Here is a 27,630-nt window from a genome sequence, read left to right on the forward strand (position 1 = left end):
TGTCAAAAAAACGTCATCTGATTTTTTAATTTTTCTCAAAACTTTTTTATATAAACTTTGTTAATATTATATAGGTATCGAAAGAAAACATGTTTAGCTTCAATGTAGTGCATAAATCATTTCTTTATATTTATAATCAATGAAGTTATAGTTTATTGAAAATTAACCACTTTTAAGCTGTCAAATGACTGTCATACCTTGTAATTTTCTCGAAACTTTTTTATATAAAGTTTGTTAATATCATATAGGTATCGAAAGAAGACACGTTAAGCTTCAATTTGGTACATAAATCATTTCTTTATATTCATAAATAAGGAAGTTATGATTTTTTGAAAATTAACCTATTTTAAGTTTTCAAGAGAACGTCATCTTATTTTTTAATTTTTCTCAAAACTTTTTTATATAAAGTTTGTTAATATTATATAGTTATCGAAAGAAGACATGTTTAGCTTCAATTTGGTAGATAAGTCATTTCGTTATATTCATAAATAATGAAGTTACGATTTTTTGAAAATTAACCACTTTTAAGCTGTCAAAACAACATACTTTTTAATTTTTCTCAAAACTTTTTTATAAAAATCTTCTAATACTAAATAGACTTCTAAAGAAGACATCTTCAGCTTCATTTTGGTACATAAATCATTTCTTTATATTCATAAATAATGAAGTTACGTTTTTTTGAAAATTAACCACTTTTAAGCTGTTAAAACAACATCATACTTTTTAATTTTTCTCAAAACTTTTTTATATAAAATCTTCTAATACTAATTAGACTTCTAAAGAAGACATCTTCAGCTTCATTTTGGTACATAAATCATTTCTTTATATTCATAAATAATGAAGTTACGTTTTTTTGAAAATTAACCACTTTTAAGCTGTTAAAACAACATCATACTTTTTAATTTTTCTCAAAACTTTTTTATATAAAATCTTCTAATACTAATTAGACTTCTAAAGAAGACATCTTCAGCTTCATTTTGGTACATAAATCATTTCTTTATATTCATAAATAAGGAAGTTATGATTTTTTGAAAATTAACCACTTTTAAGCTGTCAAAACAACATCACACTTTATAATTTTTCTCAAAATTTTTTTATAAAAAGTTTGTTAATATTATATAGGTATCGAAAGAAGACATGTTTAGTTTCACTGTGGTGCTTAAATCATTTCTTTATATTCATAATCAATGAAGTTATAGTTTATTGAAAATTAACCACTTTTAAGCTGTCAAATAACTAAGTCAAATTAAGCTGTCTTCTACAAACATTAGTAGTTTTTTACCAGCAGTATCTACTCGTACAAGCAATAAGTTGTCTTCTATAAGTAATATCAACTCTTCCATTACTTGTTTCTAGTCTTTTTCCAACAGTATCCAGTCTTTTTCTAACAGTATTTATTCTTCTACAAACATTAGTAGTCTTTTACCAGCAGTATCTGCTCCTACAAGCAGTAAGTTGTCTTCTATAATTAATACAACTCTTCGATTACCTGTTTCTAGTCTTTTTCCAACAATATCCAGTCCATATCCATATTAAAATTAAGAATTGTTTAATGTTTCAATAAAATAACCTTCAAATTTTAAATGTCATTTCAATCAGCACCATCTATAATCAATAATCCTAATCATAAATAAAAATTATTTTATTACTTTTATTATATTATAAAAATTATTATTAATTAAGATTAAATTATTGATTATATTTATTCAATTATTTGTCTCAAATTAATCTTAAATCTTAATAATAATAATAATTAAGGATAATAGTAGCACCATCTATCGTGAATAACCTCTACTATAAAAACGTCAAAATTTTCAATCCGCATCTAACTTCATAACAGACATTAATCATTGTTTACAAAATGTAATTATAATAAACATTACAAAAATAACCCAAAAAAATCAATTAAAACCCTTTTTTCCACAACAAATCATTTCGGTATGTAAATTAAACTTCGAACGAAAAATAACGAACTCCCAAAACACCGGCAACAATGACTTTTCTTTGATATAACCGCAAAAGAAAAAAAATAAGTGAGGTTATGGCCGATACGGATTGCGCTAGCGAAAGTGCTAGTTCCGTTTGCGATGAGGAAAGAGTCCGAAGGCTTTTCCAAGCTTGCGATGCAAACGGAGATGGATACATAGATAGGTAATAAATCAACTTTAATTAAAATTTTTTTTTTATTTAATAATTTTAATTTTTAGTCAAGATTTATTATCGATATGCCGGGAATTAAGCCTTGAGGACTCTTTAGACGAATTAATGCTCCAATTGGGGGCCGATTCGCAAGGGAGGATATCCTACGAACAATTTTTACAAAGAAGATTAGCTTTACGACCCGAAATAGATGCTTTAAAGCATTCCAAACACACCGATAACACCAGCGAAAATAGTCAAGGCAAATTGGACAGTTGGGAATGGGATTCTGGAGCTAGGGATATGAGTCCGATTCCGAAAAGTTTGGAGAAAAAATCGTTAAAGTTATCAGAGGACACCTTTAAAGTAAGTCAATTTTTTTTATTAATTATTGTTGTAAATCAATTTTGATTAGGTGTAATGAATATGTAATAATTAGAAAGTTTCCTGTGAGTTTAACCTAAATATTTGTGTGTAAAACGAACACAAAATGAACTGGGTCATGTAAAGGTGCCCTAGTTTTTGGGTAAACTGTACTACTTCGCGTTCAAAGCACATTATCATTAGTTGACTCTGAAAATAGAATCATAAAAAGATATAATACAAAAATTGATTTATTTATTTAAAGAAAAATTATGAAATTTTTTTGTTTGTATTCCAAATTACCATGACAACCTCAAAAAACTGTCAAATCTGTCAAATATCTGTCATATCTATCTAAATTTCTTCTGATTAAAGTTATTGAGTAATTGGACCGCGTTATGCATCACTTGACTAAGCGACAAATGATAAATGTTGAGAAAAACGGGATTTTCATCTTTCTAAAAATATAAGACTTCTCAGAATAGACAAAATTGTTGGTGCCTGTCCATTTTTATCACAGAACACTGATGGAACACTTGGTCACTCGTTACGTTTTGCGATTATACAGGTGTTTCTGTAAGTTGTGGCATAAATTTAATCACTAAAGCTAGAGACAAAATGATGACGATTCGTGTAAAAATCTTTTTTCAAAAGATATATTAAGAAACTTGGGAAAAATTCAAGAATCATCATGTGGCTTAAAAATCGACGATTTTTTTTAATCAATGTGAAATGACCTAAAAAACACAACTAAAAAACACGTTAAAAATGAAAAGAACCACTAATTAATTAAATTTTGATAACTAACTTCAGGTTTAAAATGTCAACCTCAATTTTAACATATTTGTAATCTTCATTAAAAATCCTTTAAAATGAGTACAAACACGACATATTTATCTTCAATATTAATGAAGTTATGGTCAACTTCCGGTTAAGAATGTCAACGTCAATTTTGACATATTCTTAATTTTTATAAAATGTGATAATATTTGTCACAAAAACAAAAATATAATAAAAGAAAATAAAAAATTAAGGTTGGTATTAACATTTAAAAATTAAATTGCTATCTTCATTGTTGCTAACTTCGGGTTTGATGTTTTTTATTCTATCTTTTTTGTTTTTTGAGATAAGTGCGTTGTCTTTGGACTCATTTTAAAAGTTTTTTAATGAAGATGACAAATATGTCAAAATTGACGTTGACGTTTCATTCCGGAAGTGATTGTATCTCCATTAATATTAAAGTTAAATATGTCGAGTTTGGACTCATTTTAAAGGTTTTTTTATGAAGTTGACAAATATGTCACAATTAAAAGTTGAAAGTTCTAGTTTTTTGGTTTTTTGAGATAAATGCGTCAAGTTTGGACTCATTGGAAAGGTTGTTTTATGAAGATTACGAATATAATAATAAAATTAAAGTTGACGATTTTTTGTAATCAATGAAATGACCCAAAAAACATGTTAAAAATAAAAAGAAAGTACGGAAAAGTGACAAACGCTAGATTAACTTCAGTTATAAAACTTCTATTATATGATACTAACTTCAGGTTTAAAATGTCAACCTCAATTTTGACATTTTTGTAATCTTCATTAAAAATCCTTTAAAATGAGTACAAACACCACATATTTATCATCAATATTAATGAAGTTATGGTCAACTTCCGGTTAGAATGTCAACGTCAATTTTGACATATTTGTAATCGTCGTGAAAAATCCTTTAAAATGAGTCCAAACATGATACGTTTAATTCCAATATTACTCGAGATGTATGCAACTTCCGGTTTGAAATGTCAATGTCATTTTGACATATTCTTAATTTTTATAAAATGTCTTAATATTTGTTACAAAAACAAAAATATAATAAAAAAAAATCAAAAATTAAGGTTTTTATTAATATTTAAAAATTAAATTGCTATCTTCATTGTAGCTAACTTCGGGTTTAATGTTTTTTATTCTAACTTTTTTGTTTTTTGAGGTAAGTGCGTCATGTTTGAACTCATTTTAAAGGGTATTTTATAAAGATTACAAATATAACAATAAAATTAAAGTTGTTTAATTCCAATATTACTCGAGATGTAAGCAACTTCCGGTTTGAAATGTCAATGTCATTTTGACATATTCTTAATTTTTATGTCTTAATATTTGTCAAAAAAACAAAAATATAATAAAAAAAATTAAAAATTAAAGTTAATTAATATTTAAAAATTAAATTGCTAACTTCGGCTTTAATGTTTTTTATTCTAACTTTTTTGTTTTTTGAGATAAGTGTGTCATCTTTGGACTCATTTTAAAGGTATTTTAATGAAGATGACAAATATGTCAAAATTGACGTTGACGTTTTAAACCGGAAGTGATTGTATTTCCATTAATATTAAAGTTAAATATGTCGAGTTTGGACTCATTTTAAAGGATTTTTAATGAAGATTACAAATATGTCAAAATTAAAGGTAGAAGTAGTAGTCACTTTTCCACTCTTTCTGTTAATTTTAATCCGGCATCCGGATACCTTTTAATTGAGTTTTTTTGTATTTCCTTTTCTATTATTACACACGTGTTTAACTACATCAATAATTGTGGCTGTACAAGTTGGAAGTTAGTTGTTCTTCTCTTTTATTATTGTGGAAAGATCGAGGGCTCTCTCTCCGACTAAAATTTGTACACTAGATTTCCCCTTTTAGAAAAAATTCAAAGAACTCATTCCCTAGCAAGTGTACACTAAATTTCCCCAGCGAGAGACCACCGGGAACAATTTAGGAGAAAAGATTAGGAGTCAGTATAAGAAAAGTATAGATGACAATATATTGTTTAACACATCAATGATATATTCTATCCTCTTTTCTTTTAACAATTTTGTTTAATATGTCCAAATTTTCCGCATTGAAAGCATTTTATTATTTTCCTTTCTTCTATTCTTCCTGACAAAAAAGCAGTTTCTGTTTGTTCATTTGTTTTTATTCTTTGCCCCTTAATCAATAACCGCGATGTTAATTCACATATTGATCGATTGTTCGATGGAACTGACTCCCATGCAGATACAAAATGTTTGTACGGTTCTGGCAACGACATGATTACTTTTGTCGTTAACATTTATTTGGTCGGAAATTAGTTCTCCTATCTGTTTTAATTGGCTAGCAATTTCCCCCAACTTCGCTAGAAAAACTGACATGCTTTCTCTTCCATATTTAGCGTTAAAACATTTCTGTCTTATTAAATGTAAACTCACTTCAGATTTATATTCGTAAACTGAGAGTATAAGATGTGTGTCATTGGAGCTTCTTCCGTTCTTTCCACTAGTATTCCTTGTGCTTTTATGTCTCTGATTCTCACTTGGTAGCAAGATCTGATAAGAACTAATATTTATTTACTATTATTTTGTTCCATGTACACACATGTTGTTACCATGTCTTTTTTTAATAACTTTTTGTTTCATTAGGCTACTATACTTGTTTACCACTTATATTTACAATAAAATCGGACTTGAAATCGTATGAGTAACTTTCCTTTACCTACCAGACAGTATGAAAATCTCTAAAAACGATAAAATGTCCAATTAATAATAAATAAATGAATAAATGGGGCGCCGCCCTCATCAAGGGGGGATCATTAAGAAAAGCATCGCGAGAAAAATCGATTTTGCAACGTTGCACTGAGAAGAGGAGTTTAAGAGGAACTTGAAGGCGAAGCAAGCAGCAAAACGTCCACACTTTGCGAGAAGCCTTCTCCACCGCCGAAGGCTTTTGTGACCACTCTGTGTAGAATACACTGCGATCGCTACTCGCGACGCGTCGTTCTATTACGTAATCCAACACGACCCGCAGAACCGATCCCGTTTTCCGTCGTCATTTGGCGTCGAGACGTCCTACAAGAAGCAACGAAAAAGTTTTAAAACTTAAAAATGTGAATCTATTTATTTATAAACTAAAATTTTGGAAGTGTTAAATTAAAATAGATCGATTTTTGTTGTTGATTTAAAAAGAAAATAAAATCCTGGCGGGTGTTGAAACGTTAAACGATATCGTTGGTGGTTTGAACGTTGTCGGTGGTGGTAAAAGAACGTTTTTGGGTGGAACAACTTACGTATTTAATCCGGTTGAAACGTGCACGCGAACTCCGACGCCGGAAAAATCATTGATACAACAACAAAAACCCAACGAAGATGTTACCGAAACAACGCTTGTTTCACCCCAAAGCGTTGTCGCGTTGGATCGCAGATCACTCGGTCATAGCAATTATATGGCTGAATACGATTTAAGTTTTCGCGTTTGCGACTTCGACGCCGCCGACAGACATGATAGGTGTTGCGTCGGAGGAAAATACGGAAATTTGTACACGATTACAACGGCAGGCGTTAATAATGGAACCCTTGAAGAGCGAACATACGATGAACCGTACGCGGGTGATCTTCCGAGAAGGTCGTGGTTATGTTGCCCCGGGTCGCAAACGAATCCGGAAGGGGATCAACCGGCTTTATTATCGGGAGGCGGAGAATTGGGGGGAAGTTTTGGTCAAGAGAAAATTATTAAAACACCACCCCAACAACACTCGGAATGTATCGGAACTTGTGTATGTATTAGATCGAAAAATAAATACATATTTACCATAATGCACTTAATTAAATTCGGTTGAGTTTATAACCTATAATTATAACCTAAAAAAACGTCAAATTGTTGAAAGTCGAAGAAAGAAAATGGATGATTTTAAGGGCTACCAACTTCAAAATCGATTAATAAATCGATACGAAATTAATAATTTTAATTGAAATTTTTTGAATTGAAATACGATCTAAATAAATAATTGATTTTGTGTTGAATTAAAGCGTTTTGAAAATAGTTTAAAAAAATAATAAGAATTTAAGCTTAGTTTATATCAAAAATGACGGTTGGTATTGAAAATTTAAGTCAATGTGACAGCAAAAAAGTTGTGATTTTTTATTGTTAAAGTCGATATATTTAAATAAAATTGGATTTGTGGTCAAAATCGAACGAGATTTTCATAAAAAGGTACCTAACGTGATTAAACTATCAGAAAAGCAAAATTAAAAAACATTTTTTTAGGTTAGTTTAAAGATTTATGATTAATATTCGTAATTAAATTGGGGAAGGTTGGTTTTAATGAAATCTATGTGTAAATGTAATAAGAAAATCGTTACCTATTAATTTGTCGTTGCTTGCACAAAATAAAACCGCACAATAATAAAATTGAAAGTAAAACTGTTGAAGTGAAAATCATAACCTAAGAAACGTCAAATATAAGTAAAATGGACGATTTCATTGTTACCAACTTAAAATTAATTTTCAATAATTTCCAATAATTTTTAGTAAATTATCACAAATTTCAGTTAAAAATCTTCTTAAATTGTTCTTCTTCTTTCTCCACTCAGACTTAAAGCTTGTTCTTCGTCAATAGTCGAAGGTCGTCCTAGACTTTGTTTACCTAACTGCGATTTATCCCTGGTACTTTTCACTAATTTATATTGTCCCATTCTTTCTTCCATGTATGTGTCCAATTGTTGATACTCCATATAATATTCTTATGACTTCGCTTCTTTCTCTATCGTATAGTATAGAGTTTTACCGGTGATTCTGCGAAGTATCTTTCATTTCTGCTGTTACCAATATTCGTTTTGTTTTAAACGTGTCATGTCTAGTCTCAACCGTATAGGTTGACTTAACTTGGGGATTTATTCCTCATGACAAATAATGACTAATATGTGAAAAAAGTAAAAGCAAAAGTTTTTTAGTTTCCTAGATATTTATTTTAAAATCAAGAATACGTAGAACGCTTTAAAATAACGTCACAGCAAGTGTTCGAAGTTATTTCCCGTAGTTTCTATACACAATTAGGTTCGCCGAATCCATGATCTTCCACTATAGCTCGATCTAAATCAGGGTGTCGACGAATTGGCTCGGTAGCAGCATATATCCGATTTCGGAATTCTAAAGCTAAGTTTCCACATGCATGGATTACTGGCGCCAGTAAGAAGCCAGTTTAGTGAAGACAATTAGCTGGCGCCAGAAGTTGTTTCCACATAAATGCGATAAGTGTGTACAGTACAGTAATAAAAATGATGTCAAGTGATGTACTTCGTGCTGGCATCAATATGATAATGCAAATGTGCTCCTTGGAACTCCACATGTTATTAATAAAAAAGAACCAAAAGCTGTTGTGTTCGTCACGTAGAAATTACCTAGGTGCATCAAGTACTTTAATTAGACAACTGTCATGAACATACATAATTATACACATTATTATGTCATAATTATACACTTCGTCAGCTGATGCTCCACTTCTGCACGAATTTAAAACCTTATGATATTCACTTCTATACGCATTGCGTATACTTCGTATTTTTGCCTCTGCCGAGTTTCCGTCAAAATTGGTTAAAACTAGTTACATTATAATACGTCATTTCGATGACTCACAATTAAAAAAATCATACCAGATGCGTATTAGCTGCACTTCCGCACAGACCAATGACTTAACCACGACTAGACCTATATGAAAAATGAGCACAAAACAAGCCAGAACAAGAATTCTTTCCAACAAGTTATAAATATGTGTCGTTGATTCGACGAAACGAATTCCAGGGTTAATGCTTCATTTCTTGCAGTACGGCCCTTATGTTCTGGAATTTTATGATTCCAGTAACACGGGTATTCTTCATATGTTTCAAAAAACTATATTATTTGTTGTGATGTCCTTTTTTTGGACGGTTTATTCCAACAGTTTCGCAATTTTGGTACAAAACACTACTTATCTAGATGTCGCCGCATATATCAGATATCTAGCATTAGTCATTATTTGTCATGGGGAAGAAATCCCCAAGTTGTCGTGTATAAGTTGAGAATCACCTGTATATTTTCGATTTTGTGTTAGTTCCTCCATAATGTGTCGTTTAAGCGTCTGCGATTTTACTGGCTTTCCTGACTTGTTCAAATACTTCCTCCTCAATATTCAGCCTGAGAATCACCGAATTAACTTTTTCGTTGTTCTGATGCATTTAGTTTTTTGAGCAGCAATGGAGATGTTGAATTGTTTCGTTATCTATTTTCGTCATTGATCACTCATTTTGTAGCCTTTTTGTAGACATTTTTTTATGATTTCATCCATTACAAGATTGAATGGTAGTGGACTAAATGAATACCCTTGTCGAATGCCAGCATTTACAAATATTTCCTTAGTGAGTTTACCCTTTATCAGTGCTTGTATCCTGTTTTCCGAATAGATGGTTTTAACTATATTTGTCGGTATTCTGCGGTTGTATAGCAGATTTATGACATCCTTTAATCTGATCTTATCAAAGGCCTTGTGTAAATCAATGAAACATAGTAATGGGAGTTTATTATATTCTGTTGACTTTTCTACGACTTGTCTCATCACGAATACAGCATCTGTACAGGACCTCCCTAACCTAAAGCATTGTTGTTCTTCGGCCAGTGTTGTAATGGAATTAATTTTGGTTGTGATAATCTTGGTTACTAGTTTGAGCGTGGTACTAAGTAAGAGTGCTTGTTATCCACGTTTGGTATTTATTGCTCACTTAAAATTTTGTTTATCAACGATGTTATTTCCATTATAAACTGTCTCCTCCATATTTTAGTAGATCTCATTTGGGATCTTGTCTTGACCTGGTGATTTTCGGTTTTCTTAGCCTTTCTCTGACATTTTCTCTTAACTTTCTTTGTCTTCCTGTATGTTATTGGCTTTAAACACTTCTGTTAGATACTTTACCCAAGTGTTTTTCTCTATTTTATTCGTTTCTACCAGTTCGTTTATCTTTTTTCTCTGTTGTTTCACCAATCTCCACATTTGCTTCTGTAGACTGTAAAAATCTGATGTAATTCTTCTCAAACTAATTCTTGCGTCTTAAGAGTTTTATATTCTAGTTGCACTTCACATTTCACTTTAATTTCTATTCTAAACCACGGAGTTTTATTTGGTGTATGGTTTAGTATTATTTTTCTGGTTCCTAGTGTCTCAGCAGTCTTCTATGTCGTTTTCCCATCCTATTGGTTCGTGCAGATTTTCTCGGTTATCCCTTGTTGGTATAGAAATTTTGTGGACTCATTCCATAGAGCTTTAGTGTTGATCTTTTTCTCTTTCAGTAAGTAAGCTTATCATCATTTCCGATATTAGCCGAGGTTAGAGTTCTGACATGTATTATTTGGGACTGCTCATCATTGATTTCTGCTCTCTGCTATATTCGAAAGTGTACTTGTATGTGTCTTTGTGGTTATAGAGCGTATTATTAATCCTAAGGTTATTGAGTGACCATAGTAATTCCCCGTTATCATTGATGTGGTCTTCGTGAAACCTCTGCTTGATTTCCAGTATTACATTACTACTTCATCTGGTGTTATTAGGTTTATTCTTTTCTCTCTTCTTTGGGTTTACAAGTCTTCTGGGCTGTATAGGGCTATAATATAAATGTTTTGTTGTTCTCTCCTTAGTTTTATTTCCAAAATTCTTTCGTATTTAGTTTAGATAAGATTGCCCACTCCAGCGGCTGCTCGCTTTTTCTTATCAACCTTGCTATATACCAGTACATAGTCTTCATAGTCCTTCTGGTCTTTCCTCACAGTTCGCGATTTTCCCGTTTTGGAGCGAGTTCGAGAACTCAACGCTAGATTATATTCTGAAGTGCCGTTTTACTTCCTCCTTCTTCGTCTTTGTATGTGTGTGCTATTTTTATAGTACAATAGTGGAATTTAATGGAATATTTCAAATTCAAAAGATTTCTTTCGTTTTAGTTTTCTTAATAGTTAATTTAACAACAGTATTTTGAATAGCTACATAATATATTCATCACCAAATATTTATGGAGATCATAAATGGTCACCATCATCAAAGCCATACAGGCAATAAACGACTCAAACTGCAATTAGCTGGAAGCTTAACATATCAGATGCAAAATCACACTTTTAAAGATTTCTCAAAAATGTTCTGATAGATTTCTAATTTGAATATATATTATATATATCATCTTAATATCTTAATTTCTTTGTTTGTATAAACAATATCTGTATAACACTTTAAAAGTCACATTTTTCCAGTTTTCTCAAAAATCTTCTCAATTTTCAAATTTGAAAACATGACCTTAAAGCTCAAAAGCTCTAATTTAGTAAAATTTAGTACTAAATATATAAAATTTTTGATTGTAACTTAAAATCACTAAATAGTAAGATTTTATTTTAATATTATAAAAGGGGAAAAAAGAAAAGCACTGTGTTGAGTGTTCACATAGAAACACAAAAAAGAAAATAATGACCCCGTGTCATTACATGGCTCGTTATTCAAAAAGAGCTTATTGTTAATTTATGAAAAGCTTTGCAAACATTTCCAGATGGCACCGAATCGTTTTTTTAAACCCCTTTTTAGTACAAAGGCACATTAAAAGTTCAAAAAAAAAACACATAAACATTTCGCAATTTCCAATTTTAAAACGTAAACAAGTTTTTCGCGAAAATCTTTTAATAGATTCGTTGAATTGTTTATTTAACAAACAAAATTCTGCACAACGCTAAATTTCAACCCATACCGTTGAATTACTTTTCGTAATTACATTCTTTTTTTAATTTTGGAAATCTTGCACGTGTTCAGTTTAGGATAGAACTTTTAAATCTCTTAATACCCACTTCATAAAAACGTTTTTATCTCCCCCCTTTTTTTAGAACACCGAGTGTCTTGCATTTAAAACGTCTATTTAAAACGTTTTAAAATTTTAACAACGCACAAAATACGAAGGAAAACTTTAGAAAGGATATTTGATGAAATTTGATAACAAAAGGTTTGAAACTCATAAAATGGGACTCCTCCCAAATCGATACGTTCGAAATGTAGTAGAGTTTGACCTCTAGAAAATTAAGGACGCGCGCTGAACCTCAACTATTGTTCTCTTCTTATGGTGAACACATTGTCGTAGAGTCAACCGATTCGGAAAAAGGATGGTATTGTCACGAATACGGTCGCGTAGTCCATTAGGGAAATTAAACGGCTCTACCTATTTTGCTTGTTTATTTTTTTGATGATGATGGAATTGAATAAATTAGATACGTTTTGGAACAATGTTACAAAATGCACGAGGTCAAATTTGTCGCGAGAAATTTGTTTCAGCTCGCAGTGTTGTGTAATTTCTATATATAGAAAATAGAAGATTCGTTGGAATTTAGATCAGGGGTAATCGAAAATGTAGAATGTAATAGTTTTCTTTTTATTTTCCTTTTATTACTGCAATCTAACTGTCAATGCCGGCGCTAGCAAATGAAGCATCAGGGTTGCAATAGTTATAAACTAGACTTCAGCAAAAAACAGGAATTACATTGTTCAAAGTTCACATGAAGTCTGAAATTACTGTTCAGAGAAAACAAAAAATTGATTATAAACCAAACATGATTTTTCATGGCAATACTTAAGAATATGAACAAGAAACCAATGGATTTGTCTTGTTATTGCACAGGACAGAAAATCACCAATACGGAAACTTTGCCAATGCAGGATAAGCACAAAAGCAAAGTAACAGCTGCAGAAATGAGGTACTGGGTGGTACAAGATCCGTATAGATAACAAGAGGCTCCCAAAAAGATGATGGTCTATCCCCCCAGAAAGAAGTAGCTGTCAGTATCAAGAACAAAACATACATAACGTTGGCAGAAGACTAGATACTGGTCCTAAAAAACTAAATACTGCTTTTTGAAGACTAGATACTGCTCTGGAAGATTAAATACTGCTTTCTGAAGACTAGATACTGCCGACAGGTCTAAATACAGCGTCTGGAACACTAAATACTGCTTTCTAAAGACTAAAATTGCTTTGTGGAGACTAAATACTGCTTTCGGAAGACTAGATACTACTAACAGGTCTAAATACTGCAAAAGAAAGATAAAATATTTTGGAGAAAACATACATAACTTTGGCAGAAGACTAGATACTGCTTCTAGAGGACTAAATACTGCTTTCTGAAGACTAGATACTTCCAACAGGTCTAAATACAGCGTCTGGAACACTAAATACTGCCTTCTAAAGACTAAAGTTGCTTTGTGGAGACTAAATACTGCTTTCTGAAGACTAGATACTACTAACAGGTCTAAATACTGCAAAAGAAAGATAAAATATTTTGGAGAAAACATGCATAACTTTGGCAGAAGACTAGATACTGCTTCTAGAAGACTAAATACTGCTTTCTGAAGACTAGATACTTCCGACAGGTCTAAATACAGCGTCTGGAACACTAAATACTGCCTTCTAAAGACTAAAATTGCTTTGTGGAGACTAAATACTGCGTTCTAAAGACTAGATACTACTAACAGGTCTAAATACTGCAAAAGAAAGATAAAATATTTTGGAGATAACATACATAACTTTGGCAGAAGACTAGATACTGCTTCTAGAAGACTAAATACTGCTTTCTGAAGACTAGATACTTCCGACAGGTCTAAATACTGCCACGAAAAGTTTTAACACCGATATAAAACAATATTTTATCGAGGATTATTGTAAGACAATCGCTGGTATGTAATTAGATAATGCTTTATCAGACGCAAAATCGTCTGAAACACTAAATACTGCCTTCTAAAGACTAAAATTGCTTTGTGCAGACTAAATACTGCTTTCTGAAGACTAGATACTACTAACAGGTCTAAATACTGCAAAAGAAAGATAAAATATTTTGGAGAAAACATACATAACTTTGTCAGAAGACTAGATACTGCTTCTAGAAGACTAAATACTGCCGACAGGTCTAAATACAGCGTCTGGAACACTAAATACTGCCTTCTAAAGACTAAAATTATTTTGTGGAGACTAAATACTGCTTTCTGAAGACTAAAATTGCTTTGTGGAGACTAAATACTGCTTTCTGAAGACTAGATACTACTAACAGGTCTAAATACTGCAAAAGAAAGATAAAATATTTTGGAGATAACACATAACTTTGGCAGAAGACTAGATACTGCTTCTAGAAGACTAAATACTGCTTTCTGAAGACTAGATACTTCCGACAGGTCTAAATACAGCGTCTGGAACACTAAATACTGCCTTCTAAAGACTAAAATTGCTTTGTGGAGACTAAATACTGCTTTCTGAAGACTAGATACTACTAACAGGTCTAAATACTGCAAAAGAAAAATAAAATTTTTTGGAGAAAACATACATAACTTTGGCAGAAGACTAGATACTGCTTCTAGAAGACTAAATATTGCTTTCTGAAGACTAGATACTGCCGACAGGTCTAAATACAGCGTCTGGAACACTAAATACTGCCTTCTAAAGACTAAAATCGCTTTGTGGAGACTAAATACTGCTTTCTGAAGACTAGATACTGCCGACAGGTCTAAATACTGCCACGAAAAGTTTTAACACCGATATAAAACAATATTTTATCGAGGATTATTGTAAGACAATCGCTGGTATGTAATTAGATAATGCTTTATCAGACACAAAATCGTCTGAAACACTAAATACTGCCTTCTAAAGACTAAAATTGCTTTGTGCAGACTAAATACTGCTTTCTGAAGACTAGATACTACTAACAGGTCTAAATACTGCAAAAGAAAGATAAAATATTTTGGAGAAAACATACATAACTTTGGCAGAAGACTAGATACTGCTTCTAGAAGACTAAATACTGCTTTCTGAAGACTAGATACTTCCGACAGGTCTAAATACAGCGTCTGGAACACTAAATACTGCCTTCTAAAGACTAAAATTGTTTTGTGGAGACTAAATACTGCTTTCTGAAGACTAAAATTGCTTTGTGGAGACTAAATACTGCTTTCTGAAGACTAGATACTACTAACAGGTCTAAATACTGCAAAAGAAAGAAAATATTTTGGAGAAAACATACAAAACTTTGGCAGAAGACTAGATACTGCTTCTAGAAGACTAAATACTGCTTTCTGAAGACTAGATACTTCCGACAGGTCTAAATACAGCGTTTGGAACACTAAATACTGCCTTCTAAAGACTAAAATTGCTTTGTGGAGACTAAATACTGCTTTCTGATGACTAGATACTACTAACAGGTCTAAATACTGCAAAAGAAAGATAAAATATTTTGGAGAAAACATACATAACTTTCGCAGAAGACTAGATACTGCTTCTAGAAGATTAAATACTGCTTTCTGAAGACTAGATACTTCCGACAGGTCTAAATACAGCGTCTGGAGCACTAAATACTGCCTTCTAAAGACTAAAATTGCTTTGTGGAGACTAAATACTGCTTTCTGAAGACTAGATACTACTAGCAGGTCTAAATACTGCAAAAGAAAGATAAAATATTTTGGAGAAAACATACATAACTTTGGCAGAAGACTAGATACTGCTTTTTGAAGACTAGATACTTCCTACAGGTCTAAATACAGCGTCTGGAACACTAAATACTGCCTTCTAAAGACTAAAATTGCTTTGTGGAGACTAAATACTGCTTTCTGAAGACTAGATACTACTAACAGGTCTAAATACTGCAAAAGAAAGATAAAATATTTTGCCTTTCGCTTTAATCTTTTAATAGTTGTCCGGCGTAATAGATTTTTACTTCTTTTACAGTAAGCATATTGAGGTCTTGATGTAAGATGTAATTAGGTATGAACCAAAGTGCTTACATATTTCTGAGCTGTGAGTTTTTATTCATAAACCAGTGCATTTTCCTGTATAACAGTCCTAGTTGAAATCGTTTGATCCATATTAGTTTTTTCCAGGTTAGGTGATAATCCAGGTAATTTGGCTTCATTTTGAATGCTCCTTTACTACCCATTCTAGAAATATACCAATATGAGTATGTAATGTAATAGTGTAACAAAAATTAATGCTTCTTTTTTTGGGTAACATATAATATAGGAACGTGTATAACCCCCAAAGGAAATTTACGAATTTTAATGAATAGCAAAAGAGGTCGGGCGTAACTTTGCCGAAGCGCTATGTAAATAAGTTCACATTTTCCCTACTAAAAATTCAATCACTCGGGTTAAAAAAGAAGGAAAAATATCCATTCCAAGAATTCATATTTTAACTTTAATTTGCAAGTCAATGTGAGTGATAGAGTGGTTCATATCCTATTCAAAACGATTTTTTTCTCATCTTCTTTCAAAAAGGAAATTACAAGAAAATTCTATTTAATCCATAACAACTAAACGAAGTTTCCTCTTCAATAAAACATCAATTTCCCTTTAAAACCAAGGGGACTTGAGTCACAAATTCTATTTTCCCTCAAATTCCGGTCATATCCTCGTCGCACGGGCAAAATCGAAATTGCTGCTACTACTGCACTTTATGCGGGGTGGTGGGGGGCTGCAGAAAATCTGGGTTGGGGGTGAGACCTGACCGGGCGGGTTAACATCATGTAGGTCACAGCCCCTTTTTAAAAATTTAACACCTACCCCCCCCGTTGAGAATTTAAAAAGAATTTTTTTTTTCAGGAAAAATTACAAGAACAATTGGATGAGCAATCGCAAAGGTATGAAGAACAGCTGACAGAACTTCATTCGGTAATAGCTGAGCTTACAAGAAAATTACAACAACAAAAAGCTATGGCTATTGCCGAAGAAGATGAAATATCAGGTAATCAAAATCTTTTTATATTTACATTATTTATAGTAATAATTCAATATTTTTAATTGAATAGAACCTTGTACAGATTTACATGAAGACTCTTTGACTTGCCCCTTGGAAGTTAGCGAGCTAGAACCGGCCGAAAATGATTTATCCGACGTTGACGTCAAACCGGTAAGAAATTCTTAGGGAATTTTTACGATTCACCCCAACAAGGATGAAATACCGAGGGTTAATTGGATTTTTTTGCGAAGTATTTAGGTCAAAACGGAGCAAAGACCTTTCTTTCCATCTATTTTAAGATTTTTTTTCATGAAAACGTGTTGATGTAGAAATCATAACCTAAGAAACGTCAAATAATAAATTCAAAATGGAAGGTTTCAATACTGCCAATATAAAATTAATTAAAAAAATATTCAATTTATAATAAATAATTTAGTTTATCAATTATCAAAAAGTGATGTTTTGTAAATATAATATTTGAGGAAATTTGTTTAAAATGTACAAAAATAATTAAACAAATAAATTTAGGGTTTTAATTAAATGACAGTTTGACACAACTGTCATTTCAAAAGAAATTGTTAGGTTAGAAAAACATCGTTATAAATAACTATTAAATTGGACATCACTTGACTAAGAGACATTTTATTAAAAAATTAAATTATTTATTGTTTATATCTCGAGTAATATTGGAATTAAACAACTTTAATTTTATTGTTATATTCGTAATCTTTATAAAATAACCTTTAAAATGAGTCCAAACATGACGCATTTATCTCAAAAAACAAAAAAGTTAGAATAAAAAAACATTAAACCCGAAGTTAGCAACAATGAAGATGGCAATTTAATTTTTAAATATTAATACCAACCTTAATTTTTGATTTTTTTATTATATTTTTATAAAAAATGTTAAGACATTTTATAAAAATTAAGAATATGTCAAAATGACATTGACATTTCAAACCGGAAGTTGCTTATATCTCGAGTAATATTGGAATTAAAGTATCATATTTGGACTCATTTTAAAGGATTTTTCACGACGATTACAAATATGTCAAAGTTGAGGTTGACATTTCTAACCGGAAGTTGACCATAACTTCATTAATATTGAAGATAAATATGTCGTGTTTGTACTCATTTTAAAGGATTTTTAATGAAGATTACAAATATGTCAAAATTGAGGTTGACATTTTATATGGCTAAGAAAAAACTTTCAGGTGTTAATGTCAACTTTAATTTTATTATTATATTCGTAATCTTTATAAAATAACCTTTAAAATGAGTCCAAACATGACGTACTTATCTTAAAAAAGAAAAAAGTTAGAATAAAAAACATTAAACCGGAAGTTAGCAACAATGAAGATGGCAATTTAATTTTTAAATATTAATACCAACCTTAATTTTTGATTTTTTGTATTATATTGTGGTTTTTGTGACAAATATTAAGACATTTTATAAAAATTAAGAATATGTCAAAATGACATTGACATTTCAAACCGGAAGTTGTTTATATCTCGAGTAATATTGGAATTAAACGTGTCATGTTTGGACTCATTTTAAAGGATTTTTCACGACGATTACAAATATGTCAAAATTGAGGTTGACATTCTTAACCGGAAGTTGACCATAACTTCATTAATATTGAAGATAAATATGTCGTGTTTGTACTCATTTTAAATGATTTTTAATGAAGATTACAAATATGTCAAAATTGAGGTTGACATTTTACACGGCTAAGAAAAAACTTTCAGGTATTAATGTCAACTTTAATTTTATTATTATATTCGTAATCTTTATAAAATAACCTTTAAAATGAGTCCAAACATGACGCACTTATCTCAAAAAACAAAAAAGTTAGAATAAAAAACATTAAACCCGAAGTTAGCAACAATGAAGATAGTAATTTAATTTTTAAATATTAATACCAACCTTAATTTTTGATTTTTTTTTTATTATATTTTGGTTTTTGTGACAAATATTAAGACATTTTATAAAAATTAAGAATATGTCAAAATGACATTGACATTTCAAACCGGAAGTTGCTTATATCTCGAGTAATATTGGAATTAAACGTATCATGTTTGGACTCATTTTAAAGGATTTTCCACGACGATTACAAATATGTCAAAATTGAGGTTGACATTCTTAACCGGAAGTTGACCATAACTTCATTAATATTGAAGATAAATATGTCGTGTTTGTACTCATTTTAAAGGATTTTTAATGAAGATTACAAATATGTCAAAATTGAAGTTGACATTCTAACCGGAAGTCAGTTATCATAAAATAGAAGTTTTATAACTGAAATTAATCTAGTGTAGTAGTTTTTCCGCACTTTCTTTTTATTTTTAACGTGTTTTTTTGGGTCATTTCACGTTGATTAAATTCTTAAATTCTATATATGTGTCCGGAAATGACGTGTACAACGCAAGACCACAAGTATCTTCAAAAATAGTGATAAATAAGTGGAAGTCGGTGTTTAAGAACTTTGTCACAATAAATTATGCATCCATATCTTTTTAATTCCTTTTACAAACACTACCATTTTTTTCTGAATAGTTACTTTAATTTAGAAACTATTTTCTCTCTTACAAGATTTCAGTTTTAGCCACAGAAAAATATTTTCTAAATCCCCAAAAGCGCGAATGAGTGATGTAAGGTAACACTAATATGTTTTTTTAATAGTTGGCACTTAAACTTGACAATTTTTATTTGTGATTAAATTTATGCCACGACTTACAGAAACACAGGGTGTTTAGAGAGATGAAAACGAAAATCCCGCTTTTCTCAACATTGTTCATTTGTCGCTTAGTCAAGTGATGCATAACGCGGTCCATATATTGTCAATATCTAATTATATTACGGATTATATTGCATAATAATGGAGTCAGACAGATATACTTTAATGGACGAAAGTGCTATTACCTCCCTAGATGGTTCATTAACACAAGCAAATCAATTAGCTACACAAGCTTTTTCACGGTATGACATCTTTAACTCCCAACACAAAACTAAGTAGATGTTAAGAAATATTGATAGTCTGAGGAAATTACAGCTTGTCAATATTTATTGGCCATATTGACAAATATATTATATTGATCGTGTGAAGGGCGCTTTATGGGAATTAAAAATATCGTACATATATAAAAACTATTAAATCATAAACATTTCATTTTAATCAATTCAATAATAAAGTTTGCAGAAAGTCCTTCAGAACTTCCCGAACCAAAGCTCTCCACCTCAAACCACGAAAACAACGAGACAACATCTCCAAACTCGACGTCTCAAGATAGCGTAACGCCCTTAAAACAGGAAATAGCATCCCTCAAAGCCCAACTGTTGGAGGCGCACGCGAAACTTTCGGCCTACGAAACCACCACTCGAAGCACCACGCCCACAAAAGACGTCGAAGACGCAACCACTAAGACCTTAGAATCGGTAGAATCTCAATTGGAAACCGATTGCGAGCAACCGCCGAAAAATTTTTACAACAAAAACGAAAATTTAATTAAATACGGAAACATCGTACCAGTTCATAAAAGTCACGGTTTGACGAATAGGAATGGAATTGGGATTCCCAGGGCGACCATTACGAAAATGGCGGAGAGGATTAAATTAAAAACGGTTTCGGATGATTTAAAAGATTTTAGTTCGAACGAGGTAACGATTAATGGCGAGGAATTATCGACGATCGTCGCCGAACATATCGTCGGTGACATTTTGAGACAATGTGATAGTCAAAGTGAAAAGCAAGCGGTTGAAATTGAATTTAAAAGATTAACGGCGAAATTGGAACATGCAAGGTCGCAAAATTCTGTGTTAGCCTTGACTTTATCAGAAACGAAAGCTCATTGTGATAGGTTAGCACTATTATGCGGAAAATACGAATCAAACGCGATTGCGTTACGTTTAGCTCTTGGAATGTGTGATAGAGCAATAGAAGCATACGACGTTTTATTAGCACTCTTAGAAACTGAGTTATCATTAAACGAAAACAACGTTTTCATCCATTCAAAATGCTTAGATAATCGAACGGCCGCTGAAACTGTTGCAAAACAACTTTTAACACATCTCGATTCATATCAAAGTACCGACGTTTTGTTATCACCCTGGCAAAATCATATTAATAACACCCCAACGATTGAAAAGTAAGTTCCTATATTTTAATTAATTTTAATCATATTCGTTTATTTTTAAGTGATGAATCTTGGACAACCGATCATGAAAATCGTCTTCGTGAACATGTATCCCGTTTAAAAGCTGAAAGAAGTAACATTCAAGGAACGTACGTGGTTTTAGAATCAACCCAAGTCGATCACGTCCCAATTCGACCTTCGAGCAGTCAAGAGGCGAGAAAATTAGATCTTGAAATGGCGGTTTTAATGCAGGAATTGATGGGGTTGAGAGAGGAAAAAGCTGAATTAGTCGCAAAATTATTCGTTATGGAGAAGGAAAAGTGTACGATTGAATTAAAGTTGAAGTATGTGGAAGGGCAACAAAAAGCTCAAAGTGCGACTTTAAAAAATATACAGGGACAGTTAAAAGATACTGAAGCATTATTGGCAATTGCTACGCAAAATAAGGTAATTTTATTATCCCCACTCCAAAAATCTGTCTCCAGTCCATCACCTTCTCCCCCTTTCTCTTCATTGCCACAGCGAAATCTGGACACCAATCTCTTCTCTTCCTCGTCCCCTTCCATCAATAGATACTTTGGCAATTCCTCTGTCACTATCTCTCCATACCTTAACATTATATCTTTCTTCCTGTATCTCTGACCTTCTTTCTTGTCTCTGTATATCCTTGTCCCTATCCTTTAGTTCTCTCCACAATTCGCCTCTCTCCACTCTTCTATTGCCTATTCCATTTATTGAATATCCCACTTTCTTACAATATCCTTCCCTATCTCCCTGCCCATATACCAGCCTCCTCTCTTTAATTTCCCTTCTGCACTCTTCCAGGATCCTGCAATGCGGTCTTCCCTCTATCCTTTCCTCATATTTCACTGCTCTTCTCCCAGCCTCCACCCTCATTATACAGGTTGTTTCAGGTTTTTGTATCAGAATGTTAACAACCGATATTTTTTTTAAAATTAAAACAAAAACTTCATATAGAGATACAGAGTGTTCAAATTAAATTTTTAAATTAATTTTTTTTTTTTTAATTAGACGTGTATTTGAATCGATTCTATTCAAATTTGGTATACGGAGGTTTTTTGGCATGAAAAAAACGGTTATGGCGTCCGTTTTACTATAGCCGGTAGAGGGCACTCTGTACAGGGTGGGTAAACTTGGATGTTATTATAGGTTATCTCAGAAACTATAAGAGATACGAAAAAAGTAGGTGCCATATCCCGGTCTCATTTTCCAAGACTAATCCAATCTCGCAAAGATCAAACGTCTATCTTCTTTTGTTTTTAAGTCATAGCCAATCAAAATTTCGAACATTAATGCTTACTATTTTGGAATTGAAAATTAACACTTATTTTCCGCAAATACACTATACATGGGATACATCATTGAAAAGCTAAAAATATGCTCTTTTCAGTAACATCATAATCAACTATAGTTTGTATTTAAAAAATACAACTTTGTGTTATATCTCGAAAATCATCAAGAAGGTTTAAAATTTTTCAACGTAAATCCTACTAAAAAAAAGTGTCTTAAGAACGTATCAACAACCCCATATTTCTCTAATTTCAAAAATAAACGAAATACGAGCATTTTTTAAAATCACAAAAATTTGACTTTTTGGCTATAACTTAAAAACAAAAGAAGATAGATGTTTGATATTTGCGGGATTGGATTACTCTCGAAAAAAGAGACCGAGACATGGTGCCTACTTTTTTTGTATCTCTTATAGTTTCTGAAATAGCCTATAATAACACCCAAATTTACCCACCCTGTACGTATTAAAATAACCATAACTTTTCTGACAGTATACTTTTTGGCTTTTTGAATAAAATTTTTTATTCTTTGTACTTTTTTAAACAAAAAGGAGGTGCTTTAAAGTTGATCGTTTTCAAGATAATCCGCTTTTTATTATTCGATATAGACCAATTTTTTTAGAGGATAGTTAAATATAGATATAATGTGTAACAAAGTAAGTTCACTAATGTTTTAATTTATTGTATCACGTGTCAAATCACATTGGCTAAACAACCATTTTCCTGCAAGATGGATTGGTCGTGGTGGACCAGTTGTATGGCCCCCACGATTTGCAGATCTTAATCCTTTAAACTTTTTGTAAAATAGTTATAAAAAGAAATGATAATGTTATTTGTTAATGACGTATCATGACGTTAATGACTGTTTTTTGCAATAATAGATTTTATGGAGTATATTTTCTCTCAATTCCCTCAGTGTTAGTAGAATATCTGCAGATTATTTATTGTCTTCAGCCCAAAGGATATTGAGATTAATTGCGTTTAATGCGTCCTCAGATTTCACAGAGTTCACTTGAAGTTTTGAGGCAACCTCTTCTATATTATCATTGTCTGATTCCTTACTGATCACTTCATTTATTTATTCATCATCAGTCATCATTGGTGCGTTGCCCGGTTCTTCTGCAAACCACTCATCTATATCTTCCTCTGTAAAGTTTGACTTTTCTTCTTGATTTTTTTTAGCATACTTTTCAACTCTGCAATTGAGAGCTCGTCTTCTATATCCCATTCATCTTCTACTTCATTGTTATTTAATGATGGCCACAATTTCTTCCAAGATGATTGTATTATTCTGTCAGATACACTATTCTAAGCCTCAGTCAGGGTGAATTTTTTAACATTTTAGCGACACATCATCTCGCAAAACAGCATTGATCAGGATTTTTTTTTTTGTAATTAGTCTTTATCATTTAGATCACATTTTGGTCCATAGGCTGAAGCAGAGGTGTGAAATTATGAGGTAAAAAAAGTGTTTGTATTAGACCATCTCTTGAAGCTAAATTTTCATTAGGCCCATGTGCAGTTTAAAATAAGAAGCACTTTTAGAGGAAAATTCTTGCTCTTCAAAAAACGTAATACTTCAGGGACAAAATCATTATGAAACCATTCTACGAATACTTCTTTGGTTGCCCATGCTTTGTTTTGATTTTTGTATACGAGTGGTAGATCAGCATTTTTAAATGCCCTAGGTGATATCGCTTTTCCCATCAATAAAAGCTTGAGTTTTGCGTACCATTAGCATTGGCACAAGGCATAATGGTAACTCTATCCTTGGACACTTTCCTGTCTGGTGCTTCTCGCTCTTCTCTGGAAACGTATGTTTTGTTTGGTAAAACTTTCCAGAGCAATCCACTTTCATCGGCATTGTAGACTTGATCGGGAGTTAAATTAAGATCATGCACCTTTTTCCTGAACTGTTCGATAAATGGAGCAATAGCCGCCTCATTACAAGACAGCTTTTCTCCCGTTACGGTCAATATTCTAATTCCATATCTTACCTTACATTTTTGAAACCCGCCCTCACTTACTTTAAATTCCTTATTCTTATAGATTTTCTCGTGAGTCTTCTTACAGCGATGTTCTTGAAGAAACCAAGAATATAAAGCACCTTCCATAAGTGGGTATATTCTCCTGTTTTCATTGTTTGACGATCACTCATTCCCGAATCACTTTGTTTAACACAACATTCAATTTTTTCCACGATTTTTTTTATGTCGTAAATTGTCGCACGACCGACATTGTATTCACCAGCCTGAGTAACTTCACCTGAGTTTCACCGGAATCCAACAATTTTCCTAAAATTTTCATTTTATTAACTAGAGTTAACGTTTCGTGCTTTCGTTTTCGTGTTTTACCTTCCATTTTGATATGGGTGCATAAAAATCATGTAACGCACACGCAATAACAGAAACTTGTGGGAATCCCCTATTACTGACTATTCTCTAAGGTTGTGACGAAATAATAAACGTGCCGGATTATACATCGTAGAATTTTATGAGTGCCGGATTATAGAGTTGATTATAAGAGTTTTAAAATACCGGATTACTGGACGTGTCGGATTAACGAGCTTGTACTGTATTTGAAAGGAAAAGTGTATGAGACACCTGTTCCCACAAGAGATGAAATTATTTCTATTATAAATTTTTACTCAAAAAGTATACTGTCAGAAATGTTATGGCTATTTTAATCCGTAAAGAATATATTACAGAGCGCCCTCTACCGGCTAGAGTAAAACGAACTCCATAATCGTCTTTCTCATGCCAAAACACCTCTGTATACCAAATTTGAATAGAATCGGTTGAAATATACGTGTAATATTAAAAAGAATTAATTTAATAATTTAATTTGAACACCCTGTATCTTCAAAACAAAGTGTTTGTTGACCTGTGTGTGTATGAAGTTTTTGTGTTAATTTTAAAAGATCTGTCGACTGTTAGCTACAAAAACCTGAAACACCCTGTATATCCTGGAGTCTCCCTCGTCAACCCTAATACTCATCTCCAATAACTTGTTTGCACATCCTCCAGCATTCCTTGTTCTCTCCATTCAAACATAACCTTTCTTTTTTCCACATCCCTCCCAAAAGTTCTCTTGCTCCATTCCCAAACCAGTCTCATCACCCTGTTTGCTCTTTTTGCCATAGCCCTCACGGGTTATGGATTACTTTTGCCAACCTTATTACCATCCAAGAACCTATATTCCAGGTATGTATACTCTTTGACTTCCTCTATCTCTCTTCCCTCCCGCCTCCATTCCTCCCTCCTTCTTATCCCCCCAGAACTTCATGATCTTTGTCTTCTCGACCTTTACCCAACCCAACTCCTTGGCGTATATGCCAGTGTGTGCACCTTCATTCCTCCTATCACTACCACCCTACCAGTCTGCCATCTCCCAAGTCTCTCTTCCAAGTCCGCCTTATATATCGCGAATAGTATGGGACTACCTTGTCTCTTCCAGAATATCTCGCTTAACTCTCCCCCCACTTTAACCTCAGCCGTCGTCTCCCTGACAATCTCCTTCATTCTCTCTATCAGTTGTTCTGTGACACCTCTCCTTCTCATTTATTCCCACATCTTACATCTATCCACCTTATCAAATGCCGCCTTCAGGTCTATGAACAATGCATACAACTTTCCTCTCTTCTTGTTCAACTCCCTATCTGCCAGGTGTTTCAATATGTATATATTGTCAATTACCTCTCTTCCCATCTAGAAACAACTACCCCCTCTCCATTTCCTCTTCCAATCTCCCCAGCAGTAGTACTTTTGCATATATTTTAAATGTAGTGTCCAACAAGGTGATCCTCCCTCTATAATTGTTCACCACCCTTTTACTCCCCTTTTTATACCGTGGGCATATTATCCCTATCCTCCACCTGTCAGGCACCCCCCCACTCCATACGTCATTTATTACTTTCCATAGCATCTTCACTGTCTCCGTCACCTCACTTTGGATATCATCCTTTCCTGGCGCCTTTTCCTCCTTCAGTCCCCTTTAAGGTAATTTTAATGTTGTGTTACTTGAATCAATTAGGAAAGGGGCTATTCAGATACCGAACATGCGCAAGGCGTTGAATTGGAATTAATGCAAGCTTTAGGGAGAGAATCAAGATTAAAAGTTCGTTTACAAGAACTTGTTTCAACATTAGAACAAGTTACTAAAAACGCGGAAGCTCGATTATTAGAAGGACGAGAGTTAGTTCATGATCTCAATCAAACAAATAGGTAAAAATTATGCATACATAAAAAATAATTTCTACTTTACCGACATAATTTTAACATAATTCTAACCAATTTTTTTTTAGTATATTAGCCGAAACCGTAGATAGAAATAATAAGAAATATCAAGCAAAATTTAAACGTATGGAACAACAAATGCTTCAAATGGTAGAGCGACATACATCCCAGGTAATTAATTAAAGATAATTTTTAAAAACCGAACTGATTTTTTTGTCGAAATAGATTCAAACGTTACAACAACGTATAGCATCTTTAGAAACTCCTCCAACGAATAGTTCGGAAAATTCAATGAGTTCAGTAGCAGTTTAAATTTGTTTCAAATCACACAGATTAATAAGCACTACGTAAAAAAAAATTTAATCGTAATATATAAAAAAAAATATAAGTAAATAGGTTTTAATCATTTTTTAAATGTCTATTTGATTTTGAGGCCGAGGTGCGTTGCTGTGATTAAATAAAAAGTACCGAAACGAAAATAATTGTAATTAATTTTCGAATTAAAAGGAACGAATAGCTTTACGCTTTTTAAATGCAATAATGGAAAAAGGAAAATCGAGGATTTTTCGTTTTTTTGATATTTTTAATCCTCGATGTTTCAGTACAAAGCGCGATGAGGACTCTTGCCATAGCGAATTGTATAACAATTTGAGCCCCCAATAATTTTAAAAGAAAAGAGAGTGTAGCGCGTAAGATAGTTATTTTTTAAGTAAAAATATTGACGTGTAACTTTTATTATTATAAATAAATATGTTTACATATAATTACATATTTCATTTATGGTAAACCTTGTAATTTTAATCGAATCGCCCCAAGTTGTTTTTCTTTAGGGACTGTGGTTCTAAGTGTTGGGGATTGCCTGATTTTTCTCCCAAATCGTCCGGTTTTTCTTTGCGAGGGGTATTC

General features: G+C 32.3%; 1 protein-coding gene across 3 annotated transcripts; it reads left to right on the forward strand.

Moving 5' to 3' along the window:
* Positions 1-1,816: 1,816 nt before the first annotated feature.
* LOC111416986 (colorectal mutant cancer protein) lies at positions 1,817-27,206 on the forward strand. 3 transcript variants are annotated; one of them, XM_023049114.2, is made up of 9 exons: positions 1,817-2,151; positions 2,208-2,505; positions 16,911-17,052; positions 17,117-17,217; positions 20,239-21,191; positions 21,242-21,626; positions 26,522-26,712; positions 26,793-26,895; positions 26,950-27,206. In XM_023049114.2, the coding sequence occupies exons 1-9, from the start codon at positions 2,042-2,044 to the stop codon at positions 27,034-27,036; spliced, it is 2,370 nt and encodes a 789-aa protein (XP_022904882.2). In that variant the 5' UTR covers positions 1,817-2,041; the 3' UTR covers positions 27,037-27,206. The 3 variants fall into 3 exon arrangements, with proteins under 3 accessions (XP_022904882.2, XP_022904883.2, XP_022904884.1); XM_023049115.2 differs by having other exon boundaries at positions 17,129-17,217; XM_023049116.2 differs by lacking the exons at positions 1,817-2,151; positions 2,208-2,505 and adding an exon at positions 6,351-7,062.
* Positions 27,207-27,630: the final 424 nt, after the last annotated feature.

The sequence above is a fragment of the Onthophagus taurus genome, chromosome 3 (assembly GCF_036711975.1).
Source record: "Onthophagus taurus isolate NC chromosome 3, IU_Otau_3.0, whole genome shotgun sequence".
Lineage (NCBI taxonomy): Eukaryota > Metazoa > Arthropoda > Insecta > Coleoptera > Scarabaeidae > Onthophagus > Onthophagus taurus.